The following is a 21,877-nucleotide window of genomic DNA, read 5'->3' as shown; positions in this document are numbered from 1 at the left end:
CCATATGGGCTTCTAACTCATTCCCTCCAGTAGAGCTTGAGGAGTGTGCACTAATCACCTAGTATGGCTTCAGCATTTAAATTTGTAGTTATTGAAGTTATTTTTTAACACTTTTATACAAAACCCATTCATATATCAATACAACTGTGTTTGTTATCATGTAGTTTCAAGACAGATAAAAATTTTCAACCTCCTATGTAACATGGGTAACAATGGAATGAACAATTATGAACAGAAAGGTCAGGGACGCTCATATTAGGAGCAGGGAATGTAGAGGGGTCGCCTGGAGACGCGCTTGGCTGTACTGTAATGAGCTAAGCAAAACATTGATCCTTATCAAGCCTCTTTGACGTCCATTTTAGAATTCTTGACTATGATTTTTAATGAAGGAGCTGCTACAGTTCAGGTTCAGTTGGTTGCTAGATCTAACTTCATCTTGAAGTGGACGGCTAGACATAATGTCCCACAAGTTGTCCAAGGCTTTTCTCAGAGGGACCTTCCACATGAGGCCTCCAGTGAAAACTCATTCTCCTTGGAATCGAAACTTTATGCTGTCTCGCATGATTCTTCCCCCATTTGAACCAGCATCATCTTGTGATCTCAAATTTTTATCATGGAAAACCATATTTCTGGTAGCTATTACTTCTGCCCACAGAGTGTCAGAACTTCAAGCTTTATCTATCAGCCCTCCTTATTTGATTTTTCATGCTGACAGAGTATCTCTTAGGACAAACCCCTCTTTTTTTTTCCAAAGTTTGTTCTGAATCCAATATCAACCAAGTCATTGAGTTGCCAGTCTTCTTCCCTAACCATTCCAGAAAATTAGAGTACATGCTGCACAAACTTGACGTTCACAGACAGCTCAGATATTATTTGGACAGAACAAAAGATGTTAGAATATCAGACCAGCTTTTTGTGTCTTTCTCTGAAGCCAGAAAAGGTAGACTAGTGGCTAAAACAATGCTTTCTAAATGGTTATCTGATTGTATCACTTTTGTTTATTCAGCTGCTAATATGCCCTTACTACACAAGATTAAAGCTCATTCTACCAGAGCAGTTTCTACGTCTTCTGCATTTCAAGCCAAATTGCCCCTTGATGACATTTGTGCTGCAGCCACTTGGTCTAAACCTCATACCTTTATCAGTCATTACAAAGTTGATAAGACCTCCATGGACAGGGCTTCCTTTGGGTCTATGGTCCTGAAGAATGTACTCCCATGAGCCACCCAAGATTGAGGGTGCTAGGGACACAACCCATCGGTGAAGAATGAATGGCGAGATTAAACAACTTCACATTAAGAAGTTATGTACTTACCATAACGTTTCATGTGAGTTGTTCCATCTCGCCTTCATTCTTACATTCCTCCCTCGTGATAGTTGATCTACAGGCTGGTCTCATCCTGGTTATTCAATCCTTCTTTTCTCTTGGGAGAGTAGTTCTCTTACAGGGATATGGTACATGCAGCAAACAAGATCTGAGGTAATTCCGGCTGTGCATCATGGGATAAGGGGCTTGGTCTCGAGCTACTGGTAAACCTTGAGCATTGCTAATGGCCTTGTCGGAGCCGATGGATCAACTCCGAACCCATCAGTGAAGAATGAAGGCAAGATGGAACAACTCACATGGAACATTATGGTAAGTACATAACTTCTTATTTTAATTTGCTTCATATCCCTAGTAATGGGGAGTGAAAAGCTTAGAATCTGTTAGTGTCATTGGATGGTTTAGGTGAAGTTGTGAAACCCCATTTTAAAATAGGTTTGAATTTGGTGTCTCTCATGGGATTAATCTAATTTCTAATGGAAAGAAATAGATGTAGCGGGTAATTTCTTTGTACAAATAAACCGGTTAAAAAGTCACACTCTGAGTTAAAGGTGTCATCATCACTAATTAGTCTAGAAAGCCTCACAAACTGTCCCATGACCACATTCCTCTTCATAAAAAATGAGTGCTGGCTCCCAAAGTCCAGGTAATTGTTTCTGTATGTTTCTTTTGTGGAGATATTTGAAGAAAGTTCACCAGTGGATTCATTTATGGTTAAGGTAGTGTCCAAGAATGAAAGAGATGAGCCCTTGCCAGCAATAACAAACTTCAGAAAAACAATGCTAGTGGACAAGGAATCAACAAACGGGTGCAATTGTTTGGTGCCTCTCCCTACAAAAAAAATATCATCAATAAATCTACAGTACTGTTCAGCTAGTTCAAATCTGGGTAAATACACCAACGTGTCCAATTCCCATTCGCATAAAACAGTGTTAGTGAAAGCAGGTGCCATTTTCAAGCCCATGGCCACACCTCTTACCTGTTTGTAAATATGTTTTTTGAAATTTAAAAAAGTTGTTGTCTAATACCAAATTCATAAGTTTGTACAGAGTGTCAGTTTTGTTTTTCGGAAATTTAACAAACTTGTACAGGAAATGTTTAATATAGTTAAGGCCTTCTTCGGAGGGATACTAGTATATAATGCTACTGGTGGGACCTCCTGGAAGACTTTTGTCTAGCAGCTTTTGAATTTCTTGGGCTACTGCCTTCCTCTGATTGGGTGTAACATTGGGAAGTTTCTTTCTTTTGCAGACTGAGAGTTGGGAAATTGGTATGAAGTAACCTTTGGATATTATTTTTAACACCCAGGTATCTTTTGTTATTGTAACCCAGGCATCTGGGTGCAAGGACAGTCATCTGCCAATTGCCCCCAGAAGTGGACAGCTCTTCAGGAGCGCTGATAGGGTCTGTTTGGAAAAGAATCTCGGAAACCCTGATTTTGCTGGCCTCCTCTGCCTCTAGGGCAGTGCCTACTGTTAGAACGGTCTCTTTTACCTTTGAAGGAGTTGTCTCCAAGTGGATCTTGGAAAGGTCCCTGAGATTTGTGAAACCACATTTTCTTACCACCTCATTTCTAGAGAACGTTCAATGAGGGGTAGAAAACTTGATTCTCACTGCAGACTAGGTCTTTCCTTGTTTTCTATGGGTAAGCATTTCATTCACACAGACCAAAGATGTTCTATCAAAGGGAGAGTTGATGAAAGATGCCTTAAAATGTTCCAAAAAGTCACATAGCTGCTGTGATGTCCCCACTGTGGGCCAGTAATCAAGGAGTTTCAATCCGCACCACTGACATTGAAGAGGGACGTTCACTTGTAGTATAAATGGATACACTCCTCTCTGCATTAAGCACAGGTTCCCTTAAGAGAACACAGGGAACACACTCAGCTCGGAGTCTGTGGTTTCTCTCTCCGTCTCTCCCCAAATCCCCAGTAAGGCTCTCCAGTGAAACAGCTTCAGAGTCAAGTCCTCAGCCGAATGCCCAAGCAAAGTCCCCCTCAATTCTCTCTCTGTGAAACTGTTGCTTTGTGTCCCTGCCCAAGTACCTGGCGCACACACTCTCTGAGATTAAATTTTCACACACACACCTGGGAATGGCTGGCACAGATTACCCACTCTACCAACTTTGCTCAGACTGTAAGGTAGATTCACTGTCACCAGTCATTTTCTATAAGGCCTTTAAAGGGTATCCAATTATACTGAGTGAAATTAATATTAATGGAAATGGTAATGTTGATCAAACAGCCAGGCTTTCAGGAGTGGCCAGAGTTATCATCAAATAAATATGTGCAAATATTCTCAAAACTTAAATATTTTCTAAAAAGGACCAGCCACAATGAAAAGTTTAAATAAATTTAGTAATAAATAAAAGAACATGAAACTACTAAATATTTATTTACATTAAACACCAGAGTTTTAGCCACAGGAAATATTGAAAAACAAATAACACAGATGGAAATTTTCACACAGATACAGAAAACAGTATTTAGTTAATCTCAGTATCTATTCCTGATTGACTAACAGAATTACTGTTCCCTAGTTAAGTCACTAACTATTCCTGATTGACTAAAAGAATTACTGTTTCCTTGTTAAGTTACTTACTATTGCAAGGCAAGATGATGTGGGTGAGGGTCTTTAGTCAGGTTTCCAAGAGCAGACTGCCCCTGAGGTTTCAGTCTCTTCTAGTATTAAAACATTATTTCTGTATAGAATGACATCACATATATCTGGTCATCTGACTTCTGTTTACCACACTATTACCAACACTAGAAGCTGCTGGGATTTAGCACCTATCTGCTGCCTTACATACCTGGAGCTTTTCTAAGATCTTTTGCAGCATCTACAAGCCATAAAATAATAAAACCATTTCACTCTTCCTACAGGAGCTACAAACTATTCTCTAATACAGACATTGCATCTCTGGCTCCCTTCAAGACTGTGGGATAACATCTTTATTGGTTAACCAAGAAAGTAATTTAATTTCCAGAATATTTATTTCAAAGTAAGGTGGATTAACTTCTTTACCAGTATATCTTTTAGGTGCCTTCAGCTGCTTGAGACATCAACCTCGTGGATGCATTAGAAACTGATAAGAGTGGCCAGCTGAGATTATCTTTTGAAATCTTCTGCAGACATGGACTCAGAGAAATAATTTGACAGTTATTTGGTCAGATTTCTCTGCAGTCTTCTAAAGTGTGCTGAATCTGTCCAGCACCCGAGACTCTCTATTTGGTGGGTGGACAGATGAGCTCTGATCTGCTAGCTCTTTTTTAGTGGCTGACGCCAGTACCATAGCATCTACTGGAGCTCCTTTGATCCAGTGAGGTCTGTCTTTGTGGGGAGCTAGGAATTTCTCAGGTCAGCAAAGTATATGCTCAACAGAATCTGGCTTCTTCCATGTCCAGAGAGAGGCCAGATCAATGAGCTCATCCTCTGGGTGGGGGGAGTCGCCCAAGACATAGATGGGCAAAACCAAAAGCCTCCAAAAATACTGACTCCTCTGAAGAAGGATTATCAGAAGACCAACCATCTTTTTGCTTAAAGATCTTTAATATGTCATGAAAGGAGACATAATCAGGTGGTGATCTGGGGACCATTCTCCTTCCTCAAAATCAGAATCTTCTGTGAGAGATTTCATTCAGCTGAGAATTTGTGCCTCCTGGTGCACATCCTCTTCTTGTGGATCTCCTCAGGGGGGGTGTTCAAGTGAGATATCTGAAGAGAGGGGGATTTCCTCTATGGGGATTGACTAAAAGCTAGGTGGAACTGGCTATCCTTGTGGATTAGGCCTGATGGACTCAGAGCTTGGAACTGAAGAGGGAATGGGAGGTGGATCTGAAGGGTAAGAGTCCAGATTTCTAGACAGAGAGAGAACCCTTTCCATGACCTCGAAGGCAGACAGACCAGGAGAAGCTGTGACCATCAGCACCAGAGCTGAGACTTTCAGTATAGGGAGATCATGACTCCAGCCGGACCTGTGCCTGGAGGAGGGAAATGGACCTGAGCTGTCCAGTACTGAGGCTCCAAGGGGAGGGATGGATCCGACAACATTAGAATAGATCCTGGCTCTTCAGATCTAATGCAGGTGCTTCAGCTCTGGGACCCATTCCAAATGCAGGCGCTTCAACTCTGGGACCCATTCCAGTCTGAAGGAATAGGAGCAGAACTGGTCAGGGATGCTGTTGGAGTCGAGGAAGTAATTCACTTTGGATCCGACTCTGTAACTGTCAGAGCTGTCAGATCCTGGAGCTCTGAAACCAAAGGACAGATTGGCGAAGGAGCTAATACTGTTTGAGTAATGGCCAGAAGACTCATGGATCCAATAGAGGATGGAACCAAAATGACCCCCATCTTAATATGAGCTCTGAGAGACTTTTGCATCATCCTGTCCGTGTCTGCTTTGGAAAGACTTCTGGAGGACCTGCATGATGTGATAAAGTGGAGCCTAGAGTACTTTTTGGGAATTTGCATAACGGGGTAATTGAGCCTAGGGGAGACCGGATCCAAAGTGTACTCTGGGGCGTGAGCTCTTGGAGTATATGACATACTAGGTTTTGGATCCAAGGGCTTGGGTTCCGAAACCTGAGCTGTGGGTCTTGCTAAAATAATGGTCAAATCAGATAATTTGGGAATTGGAGGTGGATCTGAAGGGTAAGAGACCAGCTTTCTAGACAGAGAGAGAACACTTTCCATGACCTCAAAGGCAGACAGACCATAAGAAGCTGTGACCATCTGCACCAGAGCTGAGACTTTCAGTATGGGGAGGTCACGACTCCAGCTGGATCCGTGCTTGGAGGAGGGAAATGGACCTGAGCTGTCCAGTACTGAGGCTCCAAGGGGAGGGATGGATCCGACAACATTAGAATTGATCCTGGCCCTACAGATCCAGTGCAGGTGCTTCAGCTCTGGGACCCATTCTTAATGCAGGTGCTTCAGCTCTGGGACCCATTTCAATCCGAAGGAATAGGAGCAGAACTGGTCAGGGATGCTGTTGGAGTCGAGGAAGTAATTCACTTTGGATCCGACTCTGTAACTGTCAGATCCTGGAGCTCCGAAACCAAAGGACAGATTGGCGAAGGAGATAATACTGTGTGAGTAATGGCCAGAAGACTCATGGATCCAATAGAGGATGGAGCCAAAATGACCCCCATCTTGATATGAGCTCTGAGAAACCTTTACATCATCCTGTCCATGTCTGCTTCAGAAAGACTTCTAGAGGACCTGCATGATGTGATAAAGTGGAGCCTAGAGTACTTTTTGGGAATTTGCATAACAGGGGAATAGAGCCTTGGGCAGACCGGATCCAAAATTTACTCTGAGGAGTGAGCTGTTGGAGTATGTGACATACTAGGTTTTGGATCCAAGGGCTTGGGTTCCGAAACCTGAGCTGTGGGTCTTGCTGAAATAATGGTCAAATCAGATAATTTTGGATCCAGAGTGCATACTTTCAGGTCCGAGGACGTCTGATCAGATATTTCTGAAACTTTCAGAGGGGGTTACAAAGAAGTTCTGTGGGAATTTAGCAGAGAGCACTTTTTTTGCTTTGAAGGAGTTTTAGCGTTTTCGTTGAGGAAGAATGAAAGTGGGACAAACACATATGCCTAGTTACGGTCAGTACATAACTTTTAATTTTCTTTTGTAGAATACTGTACCAGACATCATTTCTCTTATTTGTGCAACAGATGTTCAAAATTGTAGAAGTATTTCATCTTCAGGACTGTCCTTTTTTTATAGCCTGTGGTTACTAGTGAGCTTGGCACCATCAACAACCTGATCCATGTGAAGAAATCAGATTTTGAAGTATTTGATGCCCTTAAGCTAGACTCTTTGGAGAGTTTGGATGCTGTAGGAAAAGGTAATAAAAACTGTTGCTTGGGCTTTTTCATAAGGAATGTTAAATGTTTGCTCTTTGGCTGGTTGTTGCTCAGAAAAAAAGAAAAGAATATGCTCATCATTCACACTGCCTCAAAGTCAAATGGATTTTTTGCCTGCACAAACCCACACTGGCAGCTTTCCAGAGGTCAGAATTCTCTTCTCTGACTCCCTGTCACAGGGAATCAACTCCTCATCAGGGGAAGTCTAATTCCTGTCACAGGAAGCCTGTTGTTCAGTCTATAGTACCAGTTGTAGAAATCACGCAGTTGAATCTCTTCAACAGCTTGCATTGATGATTTACAGCTTCCAAACTCCGATAAGATCCCTTTGGGAACTTCCATTTCTCTTTATGATTTTATTTTAAAGAATATGTTTTTGTGTGTGTGTGTGTGTGTGTGTGTGTGTGTGTGTGTGTGTGTGTGTGTGTGTTTTATTTTAATATACTTGCTATTTACTATTGCTGTTAACTCCTCTGAGAACATTGGTTTACTGCACTATTATTTGTATGCTTAATATTGCTTTTAAGCAGTTATGGAGCTTTTCAACAGTATTGTATTACTTGCACTGCGAAACTGAAGTTCTGTGGTATCAGTTGAACACTAGGGGCTGCTAATTCATTCTGAAGTATCAGTTGAACACTAGGGGCTGCTAATTCATTCTGAAGTTCTGAAGGAAAATATTGCATTTTTTTCACTTCTTTTCTTCATTTATGTAATACTAATGATACAGCATTGTTACAGCCATGTTTATCACTAAATTGTGATTTTACTACAGATTATTTGCATTTTCTGTGGAGAATTTTTCATTTCTGACAAGGGAATGTCTTAAGTGAATGCTTATGTATGCAATTTATTTTTCTCTTTGATTTAAGGCATTTTACTTGGCACTATGACTGTGCATGCTGGTGTGTACTACACTATGCAGGTTGTAGAACAAGGCTTGGCACATTTTAAAATGTTTCTGCTATATGTTATGCAGTTTATCCCTATTTGCTTTCTGATGACAGTTTATATTTTCTGTTATTGCTGCCCTTAGTCAACCCTTAATAGTGTTAGTGTATTATTCTGGCTAGGGTGGTTTCTTTTTCCCCTAACTTGATAGATCCTGATATGGCTGCCCAAATCAAACAAAACATGCCGCAGCACACAGTTTGTGAATCTGTTGCTGCTTTAAGCCAGCCCACAGACCACTTATCTTTTCCCTGTCACCCTTGGTGTGTGCCTACAGTCTTGTGTGTTACGGGGGTCAGACACTTCCTCCTGGACTGTTCCAGTACCTGGTTCAGGTATGGGAGAACCAAACTCTATAGGTGTAGGGAGAGGTCCAGGGTAAGAGACCCCTTGCCAGACAGACATAATACTCTTCCCCCAGATGTTTTGTCCTCTAGTGTAGTTCACAGTAAGAAGAAATAAAAACGTCACCACACTAGAGACAATCAGTTTATTAGCATGTGTGTGGGGCTGAAGTGGATTCCTTGGCTGAGTGTTTTTACAGTCAGCTAATCTCCAAGACTGTTCTCCTATTCAGAATGTATATGGGGCAACCTTCTCTAGAGATCAGTCTATGGCTGCAGAGTTTGATAGGAACAGACAGTCGTGAACACACTGAGTCTGTTTGCTCTGATTCTTCAAATGGTTCTAAGTCTAGCTAGCATTTGAGGAAAGGTGAATACCTACTTCAAGTTTTTGAGATGTATTTGACTGGAAGCAATCTGGAGCTATACGAGAAACTGGCAGAGTTTATGGTCTCTCTGAGGATGAGATTCCAAATCTTTTGGCTGGTTCCTCTTTTGTTACCAGCCTTAGAAGATGTCTAAATAATGCATGTAAAACTCCTTTGGCTAGTGAACCAGCTCCTAAAGAGTGTATTAGAAAATACAAGGTGTACTCTGATGTAGCAGCTGTCTTTGCTCTTTTGTCAGCTCACCCAGCTTTGGTTACTCCAGATCCCAACTCAAAAAGAGGTCTTTATCTTCCAATAACTCTGCATCCCTGGATGAAATTGGAAAGTGGTAAGAATATGGGGGGGGGGGGGATTATCTCAGTCTAGTACTTTAGTCTTTAGAATTCTAAAATTTTTAGCCTTTATGTGGACATTCATTTTAGAATTTGTTTAGAGTTCAGATGGATTTGCTGCCTGTTTGCTTGCTGAACAGAAAAGCTATAAGAATGAGATGGTTTCTTATGTGACTGGTTTCAAAACATGCTTTGAGTGTCTTGGAAGGTACAGACACAATTTCTAGAAATGCAGCCACATCTGTTGTATTGAAAAGATATTCTTGGCTACTTATCCAGCATTTTTCTGAGGATTTAAAAATGAGATTTTTGAATGCTCCTTCAAGTTTCACATTTGTGTTTGGTCCTGCTGCAAACCCAGATTTTCAACCCATGAGATTATAGAGGGAAATTGATGTCTGGGGTATCTATAATGTTTCATATTCCTAGGTTCTCACCAAACGAATTGTCAACTTTAAAGGGCAGAGCAAACAAAATTCCCAGCCTAATAAGAGTCAGGGTACCAAGAGGAAATAGCAGGAGGATAATGCTTCCAAAACAAATAAGAGGTTTCTTTATCAACAAAAAAATCAGTCCTCTGCCAAAGAATAACTGTGCCATGACTCTAGCATCCCATCCTTTCCACCTCATCCTTCCTTCCTTTTCATCTTCCCCTTGGCTTTAGTTCTACCCAGCAGCCTGGCCCCAAATCTCAAAAAAGGGGAGTCTGAGAATAATTCAGAGCGCATACTTTTGGCAATGAACCGAAAGTCCTTCCTTCAGAGGAATCCACCCTCACTCACTAGTCCAGATACATGTGATGTTCATCATATTGATCAGTGCTACAGTAGCCTAAGCTATACCTGTTCACCAGTTTTAAAACTGAAGAATTATGAGGTTAAATGAATAGTATTTTTGGTTAAATACTTTAATGTTTTTGTGTAGTTTTAATTGTTTTGAAGTGTTTTAAGTTTTTAATATTCACATGTGACTGGAAAAATGATTTTGATTGGTGGTTTTACATTTCACTGTGATTGGGTTAATTAATCCATTCTGATGAAGTTCCATACCAGGGAATGAAAGCACTAAACTGATATTATCGATCTAATAAAGGCTTTTTCCGGTTAACTTTGACTTCTGGAGTGGTTCGCCCTTTTCTTGTGCTGTTTTTCGTTCATTATATTGGTTATATCCTGCCAAGGATATATTAGCCAGCCTGCTTCGAAAGCTTCAGAGTATCTTCCATGCACCCAAGCTGTCGGGCAGCTCCAGCCGAGCTAGCTAAAAGACAAGTTGGGGTACCAAGCCCTCCAGAGCTTTATTGCCACTAAAGAGTGTTGCTACTCTGAGGCTTTTGAGGATTGACTGAAATCTGCCCAACAAATGAACAGCACCAAGCTAAGTTCCCTTTGGGGGAAGCCTTCCATTTTATAAGTACCATTTGTGTTTTATCACTTTCCTGTTCAGGAAAGTTATTTTAAAGCTAACCATTTTGTGTTTTAATGGGCTATCATGAGACAGTATCGTACTTTTAAATGGGAGCACTATTCTTTTCTTGTCGGTTTGGCGTACAGCAACAGTGGTCCCTCTCCACAAAGGTGGTGCCTCAACGGATCCTGGAAACTATCGCCCCATAAGCCTGACTAGCTTGGTCTGCAAAGCTATGGAAAGGATCATCATGGACCTCATAAATAAAGATATTGGGGACCTAAAGACACTGGATCCTACCCAGTTCGGCTTTAAGGGCAGATCCTGCCTCTTAAACCTGGTTGATTTCTTTGAAACAGTCACCAAAGCCATTGACGAGGGGAAGGTGGTCCACACAGCCTACCTGGACCTTGCAAAAGCCTTCGATACAATACCCCACTCGGGCATTATAGATAAGCTCACCAGCTTAAATATAAACCCCTATGTCACTAGATGGGTTGCAAACTGGCTCAAGGACAGAACCCACATGGTTAGAATTGCTGGAGCCATGTCAGACTCCAAACCAGTTACAAGTGGCATCCCACAAGGCTCAGTCCTGGGACCTCTCTTGTTCGGTATATATTTCTCGGAGGTACAGGCTAACACGGAAGGACTGTGGCTGACCAAGTTCACAGATGACTGCAAACTGGGCGCCATAATAGACTGTCCAGCTGACACAAGCATCCTACAAAAGGGCCTCATAGAAACAGACAACTGGTGCCAGAGCCATGGCCTCAAGCTAAACGCCAAAAAGTGTATAGTCATCCCCTTTGGCAAAAACAAAGTGCCCACAAATTACCACATAGGTGGTAATCCATTAAGTACGGAAGAAGTAATTAGGGATCTGGGGACCCAAGTTGATAGCAATCTCTCATTTGACAACCACAAGTGGTTAGAAAAACATTTTATATAGCCCACCTAATCATGAAGGGATTCACATCTAGATCAGGGGAGGTCATCGTGCCTCTTTACTCATCCCTCATCAGGCCCATAATTGAGTACAATGCCCCTTTTGGGATGTACCTTACCAGACACCTGCAGCAACTGGAAAGACCCCAAAAGTACCTCACCAAGAGGATCAAAGGGCTCAAACAGATGCCATATGCTGCCTGGTTAAAGAAACTCCAACTCTACTCAGTGGCATACCACCTACTCAGAGGCTATCTGTGCCTGACGTATAAAGCCATGTCCAACCCGGAATTAATGGACATGCTGCACCTCAGAAAATCCAAATCCCATCGAGCTACGCGCTCGAGAGACTTGAACCTCAGCACTGAAATAAATAGGACATGCTGGAGGGACACATTTATAACCCAGAGGCTCCCTTCTCTCTGGAATAAAATCCCAGTCCAGGTTAGGCAGAGTCCCTCATTGACTCTCTTCAAGAGGAATCTTGATAAGTGGATGGGAGATAGTAGGTTTACCCCGGGTATCACTTCTGTGTCACTGTTAGACAGAGGCACAGTATACTAACCTCGAAAAAGGGCATAGCAAAATTCATTTAAAATGGGTGGCGAAAGCCAAACACACTCTGGCTAGGCTTATAAATGCCCTAGGGCAGATAGCCTAGTATGAACCTATGAACCTATAAAAGCCAGTTAAACCCATTTTTTAGTGTACTTTTCTGGGGCTGGCAAAGCATTTTAAAGTGCTTTTTACTGTGTTTTTATGTGAAAAAGTGACTTTTAAATATTTAAAATTTTTACTGGATTTTGCTGCTTAATTTCCATGCGAAAGAGGCACTATTTTTGGCTTGACCATAAATACCATAAAACAAACTACTGGTGTCACAGTCTGGCTTTCTTTCATCCGCAAACAGAAAAAGTTAAGTAAACAACCTTTGCCACCACAGTAGGCTAGCAGTATGCCACAGGTGACTATGCTGTGGCCATAGCTTGTTCCTCAGACCACTCATCTTTTATCCTACATCCATCTGATGTAACAGATACGGCCACTACGGGACCGTGGGTTTGGCCACATCCTCTGTAGCTGTTTGGGTCCCTTCAGTGGGCAAGGGGAGAGCCACACTTGTTGGTCCTGGGAGAGGGAATAGGGAAGACTTCCCTATTTGGTCAGAATGTTGTATCCATCCCTTGGGAAGCTGCTGCTGCTGATATATTAATAACACTGTTGGCCCTATTATTGCAGTCAAAAAGAAACAGAAAAATAAATATATATCTGCTCATCCTAATATTTCCTTGGATAACAGTAGTTTACTGGGTCTGGCTCCGGTCTCCTTTGGATAGAGATTTGGGTGATGGCTCCTTTGCTGCAGAGGTTATCAAAAAGTGTGTTGGAGGAATAGGTTCATAGAGGAATAGGTTCATAGATTAGTACTAGGCTAACTGCCCTTGTGGGCCATTTTAAGCCTAGCCAGTTACCTTATGTGAGAATCAAACCCTGCACCTTGTGATTCCAAGGCAAACATCTTAACCATTATGCCATCCTCCCACCCTAAAAAGGGTTGAAAGGGTAAGTTGATAAAGGCAATTTCTATGATTTTTCAGCCATCCTTTCCCAGATTTTCCAAGGGATACTCTAGCCCTTCATCCAATTTCAGCAAAAAAAAACAAAAAAAAAAAAACAAAATAAACAGTCTTATCAAAATGCAGATAAACCGATATTTAAGAAGAAATGGCACTGGGGTTCCAAAAAGAGTTCAGGAAACTCCCAAAGACAGTCCAACAAGTCAGAATGTTTAAGGGACCTTGCTGCCCATACCACCACCACCCTGGTAGTCCCTTTTCCCTTCCTGAAAGCCTACATTTTTGCTTTTCTCTTTGGCAACAGGTAGCTTCATACAAATGGGTTCTGAAGGTCATTCATCAAGGTTACAGATGGTAGTGTGAGGAAATCCCGCCCTTTCCTTCATGTAATTCCTCACCCACCAGATCCACCCCCCCGTACCTCAACGCTTGGGAGTGATTGAATCAGTTCTTCCTTCCCAGGTTGGTACAGGCTTTTATTTAACAATGTTTTCAGTGTGAAAAAAGAAATCCTTTTAGACCAGTTCTTTGTCTTCCTTTCTTAAACCTGTTTGTGATATTGCCCAAGTTCAAAATGTTGTCACTTCTTCCATATGCCAAAATAAATCTACATATTAGTCTAGCTTGTAGAGGTATCATGTATTTTTTTCTCTCGGTTGGTGTTGTATTATCTTTTGTACAAGTTGAATCCATTTTAAACAACCAGAAATGCTCATGCGAGTCTGGAGATGACACCTAATAGGAACAAAAGTACTAAAATCTGTTGGCTAGTAGGAACGTTAAGTGTAACAACTTCCTGAAATGTCACATAGGTTACTCCCCCGAGACGGCGCGATTCCTGCGAAGTTAACGACACTAAGAAGGAAAAGATAATAAGATAAGAAATACCAGGTAACCACCCATACATTGAAACAAAGGTAAAAGTATCCTTTCTAATTTACCTTCCTTATCTGACTAGCTAGTACTTCGCTGAATTTACCTGTGCAATTGCTAAGGACGCTAATTGTTGGTATCGCTTTAAAAGGGCTGACTCAGTAGGCCACTGTTTCTGAATCACTAAACACACTCGAACTCCTCCAATTCTACACGAACAACTAAAACAAGAAAACACAGTCCTGTTCTTATCAAATGACTACGCGGACAGTGACTTAGCGCTTTCATTCACTTTTAATTGTGAACTTCTTTAGAAACAAAAACATGCCCTACCCAAACTTCCTTTTATATCAAAAACAATTACTTCACAGGAAATGACATAATCTGCTCAAAATCAACAATAATTTATACAAATTTGTTTTTCAGTTAAAACATTACTAAAACCCATTGTAAATAATGTAAATACTAAGTGTTCATAAAATAATTTATGACTTAATTAATGTTTATATTTTAAAAAACATTTTATGTTTATAGTCTTGTTGAGACCAGGTACACTATCTGCACCTAGATATAACTGCCAAAAAGCCTCTTTACACTCTAATATATTATTTGTGTCTCCATTTAAAGTTTCTTTATCCAACTTTTCTAATACAAAGAGTTCAAACTTTTTGAAATCTGTACATATGGCTGCATGTCTAGCTAGTGAATTAGTTCTATCTTTCTTCTTAATAGCCAGATTATGTTTGTATATTCTTCATTTCAAATTTCTTATTGTCTTACCTATATAGTAACTTTCACAGGACAAACATGTTGCTATATAAACTACCTGTTCGCTATTACGATTGTAATAGTCTTTTGCCCACAATTGTAATAGTCTTATGCTTTATTTTCTTATATACAAGTATATTTTTTCATATTTTTACACATCCATATATATATATATATATATATATATATATATACAAAATACAAGAGACATAAAACTTTTTCACATTTATATTGCCCTCACACAAGTGATGAATTTTTAACATATTTTTAATACACACTTTTTATATGTATATATATATATATATATATATTTTTTTTTTTTTTTTTAGGTTTATATACATATGTGGTTTGAGTATTTTTAGTAATGATATGTATTTATTAAATTATTATGCATTTTCTATATATTATATTTATATGTGGTGTATTGGAATTGTTAGATGAAGTTTTGCTGTTTCTTAGGATTTCAGTTTTCCGCTATTTAGAATTGTGTGTTTCCCCTTTTAAAAATGTACTGAGAATTTACCTACTGATTTTTTAATTGGATTTTTTAATTGGATTTTTAATTGAATTATCTTTATTAAAGCCCATATATAATAAGCAACTGTTCTCTATGCATTATTCAATGGACCTGATGAAGCTACATTTAGTGAAAGCGCTTGTCTGATGCAATAAAGTCTTTGTGTATACTACCAATGTTCGTGCCTTATGTGGAATATCTTCTTGGTTGGACATCTTACAACTTGTATGTTTTTTGTGGACTTTGATACCCTGCTTCACTCCTTATCCCTTGTTTTTGATATACATTTTTTACTGTCTTTGGAGAAGGAGCGTTTACCTAGAGGTGACTGTGTGTTTTATTGACATTGATTTATTATTTTCATAGCCACCCAAAGGAGCAGACTGTGATTTAACGATATTCCCTTGTCTACTGCACTTGTTATACTACACTCTAAGCAGATCGTAATTGAACAGCTTTTTCCTGTGCTTTGCGCTTGTTTAAGCATTTTGCTACGCTATTTCTATTACATATTACACGTTTAGAATGGCTAGTATTGAATTAGACTACGTTCCACGAGATGAACACCAGGGGAACGAGTCTCTTCTCAGGAGATTCAAACAGTACCTGGATGGTACTACAGTTTCGGCTTGGCAACTTGACACTTTAGCACCTAGAGATGACATCACTCCGGGGACAACTAACATGGAGAGGTTACATCTACTCCTTGATGAAATGGAACAGAGCTTTTGTAAATTAAAAAGGCTCCAAGCGCAACGTATGCACTTGCGCTTCTGTTTAGATAAAAACATTGTTCCACGAGGGTTGCGCATTTTTAACATGCCTAGTCAGGGTCGTGATTACCCTGAACTGTTGTCAGCATGGCAAAAGTTGAACCTGGAAGCGAGTCGGAGGTATTTGGACTTGTTAATCAGCTTTTTTGAACCAGAAGAGAACTCTCTTACTTTGGACATTAAGAACAAACAGTCCACTACTTTCAAAGAATTTCCTGAAGGTATTGTATTACCGCTTTTCGAAAATTTATTGGATAGTGTATCAGCACTAGAGAGGAAGCTGATACAACAAAAGAAACATAAAATCATTAGAGATTTAAATGATTTTAAATTGGGCCACGTGTTCACGTGGCCCAGATATAACTGTAATAGTAATGAGAATATGGACAATATTAATAACCCTGTGGGAGCTTTTAATAGCTCTAGCAATGTAAATAGCTCTTATCCTGTTCGTGTGAATAATAACAGTTATGATTATAGGAGAAACAGAACTTTTAATGCTGAGAATAATGTGATTAGTAATGCAAAAGCTTTTTGTATGACAACTGATAGTAATTGTGACATTGTAGTAGATTCCAACAAGGGCCAAACAGGCAAACAGACTTCTGTGAATATGAATGTTATAGACAACTCTATTAGTAATTGTATACACACAGATACCATTACTAATGTTGAGCAGGCTCCTTTACTGACAACCAATGTCAGGAAAGAAATCTGTGATACTGTTATTATGCAAGATGGTATTAATGAAGATATGGGATCTATGAATTCCAATGACGTAATACACATCATGCATCCAAGTATGCAAGGGGATATTAACCTATACCCTAAAGTCCAGATAGTGAAAAATAAACCAGCTAATGAAATTAGAGACATGGATGCTGTTGTTAAAAAGTAATCAGAGAGTAGTGTGTCCTGAAACTGTGATGAATGTTTCTTTTCCCCTTCCTGTACGGATGGAGAAAGGCCCCAGACGTACGCGTTCCATGAGTCGTGGACGCCAGAAAAGGAAGTACTCAGAAGAGTTTCCACAGAACCAAACTTTGAAAAGGATGTGATAGAAATAGGGCAGACATTAGTTTATAATCTTTCTAGTAGAAAGTTGACTGATGCTGACATTAATTTGTTAAGCAGAGGAATGAATTTTATACCTAAAAGTTATAGTGTAATTACTGATACTATAGTAGATTTGAAATTATTTTGTAGAAATGTTATGCTTAAGTTGCTCTACAAAGGATGTGAATCTGGAGATAAATTAGATAGGAATTTTACCTTTAAGAAACTTAGTGAATATGTCCCTGTGAACCATCCCATAATAGAAACGTATCAACGTCTTACTGAAGACGAGTTATATAAGTATTATAATGAGAATCAAAAAGGGAAACGCTATTTTGCAGATATAACCTTACATATAGTGAAAGAATAAGTGGTTTGAAAGAAAGATGATAACATGTTGTTTGTTAGCATCAAGTAAGGGAGTTGGAGTTGTGAACACAAATCATTACTATGCAGCTACTATGCTTATATGAAAAATATGTTTGAAGTTTTTTTTACCATTGTTACTTAATATTATAAAATTGATCAGGATACATTATATGATATTGATCTGGATATCTGATAGAGACTGACTGAAGAAGACCTCATGGGCATCTCACCATAAAGGGTATCCATCATGCATGGAATTCATCATTCCCTAAAGATTCATAAGGGCCGACATGATATATTCTGCATGGTTGGGTGGGTTTTGGGTTACCTATTGTATATATATAGAAATATGTATAAGAAGAAAGAACTGATAATAATAAAAATGTAAGAAATAACACATTAGATTTCTTTTTTTTATGTTATTATTTTTGATTGTTGTTCTCTTTTGATTTATATATTTTTGTTAGTTATTTATCAATTTCATACATTTATATATTGTGAATAATCTTGGTTTAACATACATTTCTAAATATTTAGGAATAATAACATTTGAATAATAGAAAAGCTAGCAATTATTATAACATTTGTAGAGGGATTTATTAGCAATATGATTTTTTTTTTAATGTTTGAAATGGTATCAGAATTTTGATGAATCATGTATTTGCAAGTTGCTGCGCCTGGGTAATACCCAATGACCCAATAGGACATGCTTATATGTTTTTGATCCAATGGATAGAACTGTTTTTTTAAAAAAATACAGCGACGCAACATGTTTTATTTTATTTTTTATTTAAAGGGACTATAGAGCAATTGGATCTAGGGACTATGAGTTATGAATGAAAGGGACTATCTAGCAGATTCACTTTTAATTCAGCTATCTTATCACTTCTTTTTAGACTTATATTAGAAAGATTACCGAATGGTCTAGTTAAAACAAATTCATTTTCAGGAAGTCATGCTTGAGCAACTCTCTATTATCGAGACTAGTTATGCCTATTAATGAAGTTTTAAAATAGCATTAGGGGCCGTTTATAAGGGCCTCTAGCAAGAATCATTTGGGCCCTAAATATAATGCTGAAATTAACAATTTGAATGGTAGATTAGTATGTAGGGATACAACAATGAAGCATGAAATAATTTGTTAGATATACATTATATATTAAGACACCAACATTGGACCTTTTGCCAAGACATATAATTACAACACCATATTTCTTTTAAGAAAAACAGGACACAGACACCATGGTATTTCAATTATTTAAACATGATCAGTACATTTATATTAAGCATCAGATAGATAAATTCACCCAAAGAGATGATGACAAATATGCAGGTTTTGATTTTACAGATCAAATTTCAATATCATCAGAAATAATGTTAGTGAAATCCCATCGAAAAAATGAATATGTGAGAAAAGATTAAGAGAGAGGACAAAGTGTCACCTGAGAGACAAGAAGAAAAAGTTGACACTATAGACACCACTATATGTCAAGATACACATAATTTTAATACACACTTTTCATATATATACATATATACTTTTTAGGTTTATATATATATGTGGTTTGAGTATTTTTAGTAATGACATGTATTTATTAAACTATTATGCATTTTCTATATATTATATTTATATGTGGTGTATTGGAATTGTTAGATGAAGTTTTGCTGTTTCTTAGGATTTCACAGTTTTCCGCTATTTAGAATTGTGTGTTTCCCCTTTTAAAAATGTACTGAGAATTTACCTACTGATTTTTTAATTGGATTTTTTAATTGGATTTTTAATTGAATTATCTTTATTGAAGCCCATATATAATAAGCAACTGTTCTCTATGCATTATTCAATGGACCTGATGAAGCTACATTTAGTGAAAGTGCTTGTCTGATGCAATAAAGTCTTTGTGTATACTACCAAAGTTCGTGCCTTATGTGGAATATCTTCTTGGTTGGACATCTTACAACTTGTATGTTTTTCGTGGACTTTGATACTCTGCTTCGCTCCTTATCCCTGGGTTTTTAGTAATGTTTTAACTGAAAAACAAATTTGTATAAATAGTTTTTGATTTTGAGCAGATTATGTCATTTCCTGTGAAGTAATTGTTTTTGATATAAAAGGAAGTTCGAGTAGAGCATGTTTTTGTTTCTGAAGAAGTTCACAATTAAAAGTGAATGAAAGCGCTAAGTCATTGTCCGCTTGTGGTCATTTGATAAGAACAGGACTGTGTTTTCTTGTTTTAGTTGTTTCTGTATCATTGTCTAATTCTTAATATTTCAGAAACGAGTCATTTACTGGAGAATTCAACCCAATTAGACTGTCTGGTTATATTATATTAAAGTCCTCTCAGTTTGCGATTTAGGAAGGAACTGTGTGAACCAACATATGATGTGATGTAAAGTATTGTCTGCCCAAAGATTTATAAATACAAGTAAGCTCTCAGAGACTTCAATGTGGACTGTATGAATATAGTTCAGAATAGAGGCAATATTCAGTTTATTTCCATTTCGAGATATACCGGAAAAGTACAGAGCTAACCTGGAGGCTTTCTGTAATGCTCTGCATGAACAGAATATCTGAGCCATAGACTCCTCTGTATATAGGTATATATTTTAAACTTGAATTGAATTGGAAGCCTGAATAAAGCTAAAACATACAAGACTGCTAATGTGGTCTGCACTAGGAAAACAAGGGTTGCATAAGATAAAAAAAAAAAAAAATAGAATTTACGCATCGTTTCATCTGTTGAACTGATGAGATCAAGAACTTCTGTGCTGTGGATGCACGCACTTTTTTTCTACACCAGCTTGTATATAGTTTTTACTAAAGACATAATGAATCAATGCTGTTCTTAATATCTAGGGGAAGTCTGGATTCCCTCAGGTTATATGGTATGGAAAACTAAATACTGTGTAGGAATACATAGATAGTCTTTTTGTTACAATATGTTACAATCTGCGGAGAGATTATTTTCTTTTTAATGTTGTTTGGTTGATTCTCTTTACAATATTTTTCATACCACGGGATAGTCATGGTCATACAAATAAGGTAGTCACTGGTCTGTTAAAGAGATGCTATTCCTCTACCCCCTCCCCAAATTTGGGACATTTATGTTTTAACGTAAATAAAAACATAAACTTTAGACAAACCATGTACAACTAGATCCTACTCTTATGATCAACAAGTTATTATAGTGGGCATCACCTTCAAGCAGGAGTGAAGTGGATTTTCTAAGTAGAGTATAGGATGGCTAACCTTGGGGTAATTATTGTATTATATATTAGTTGTAGATATGTTTGTGAATTAAAAAGATTAGGTAAATCAATGGGTATAGGTTACATTCATGCTTTGGAAAAGCATTCTATTATATTAGTTCATTTTGTAATCTTCCTCCTTCAAACTCTTTCAAATAAAGTGGATAGGCACAGGGTTAGGTTTGAAGGAGTTAAGTGCTACTGATTCGATAAAAGATCCAAACACATTCATAAAAAAGAATTATTGGGCCATTACATTTAGTAAACAGGTCACGGAAAAACTGATTATGCTTGAACTACATCTTAAATCATAAGAATGTGGACGATAGATTTGTGGAACATGAGAGGATTGCATGTTAAGAGCAAGAAAAATGATGCATCTCCTATGTAAATCAGAGGCAGATATTTGCTTCATACAAGAAACACACTGTATGGTTAAAAATGATTGGAAGGGAGGCACAAATAAGAAATGGATACAATCCATTATAGCACTGGGGGACAGTTCTAACTGTAAAGGAGTGACAGTCATAGTCAAAAAATCATTCCAGGATCCAATTATAGAATATGAATCTGAAAAGCGACTACTTTCCTGATTTAAGTAGGCAAGTTAGAAATCTATAACATATTAGGCAAGTTCCCACTCTGGAATCATAGATATACTTACTGAGCTGGGCATTAATCCCTACGTCACACGATGGGTTGCCGACTTGCTTACTGACAGAACACACACTGTAAAAGTACCCAACTCAAAATCCAGCTCCAGACAAGTGGAGTACCTCAGGGTTCAGTCCTGGGACTGCTGGTTTGGCATCTACTTCTCTAAAGTGCAGGCCAGCACTAAGGGACTCTGGCTAACAAAGTTCGCAAATGACTGAAAACTGGGAGCCATTATTGAATCCCCAAATGATGTGGATATTCTACAAAAGGGCCTTACAGAAACAGATGCTTGGTGCCAGAGCCATGGGCTGAAGTTCAGTGCCAAGAAATGTATAGATCTGAAGTAGGATTGTTCATTTGTCAGCAACCTGTGGGTTACGGATCCGATATCGGATCCGAGCCGGCAACTTGTTTCAAGCTAATGGATCCGAGCTCCTAGCTCCTCCCTTCACCCATAATCCCCTGCTAACCCT

The 21,877-nt window shown here is 38.6% G+C and overlaps 1 protein-coding gene across 1 annotated transcript in view; it reads left to right on the top strand.

Annotated features, from left to right (window-relative positions):
* The first annotated feature begins 373 nt into the window (after positions 1-373).
* Positions 374-21,877, top strand: part of LOC122814153 (5'-AMP-activated protein kinase subunit beta-2-like) — a 198,972-nt gene continuing 177,468 nt past the window's right edge. The window contains exons 1-2 of the mRNA XM_044086766.1: positions 374-448; positions 7,058-7,178. Of these exons, the coding sequence (XP_043942701.1) occupies positions 374-448; positions 7,058-7,178 (196 nt within the window). The remainder of the gene's footprint in view (positions 449-7,057; positions 7,179-21,877) is intronic.

This window comes from Protopterus annectens, chromosome 10.part0, assembly GCF_019279795.1.
Source record: "Protopterus annectens isolate FY-2018-M chromosome 10.part0, PAN1.0, whole genome shotgun sequence".
NCBI lineage: Eukaryota > Metazoa > Chordata > Ceratodontiformes > Protopteridae > Protopterus > Protopterus annectens.
Note: the sequence above shows the minus strand (reverse complement) of the source record. Positions and strands in the feature narration are given on the sequence as shown.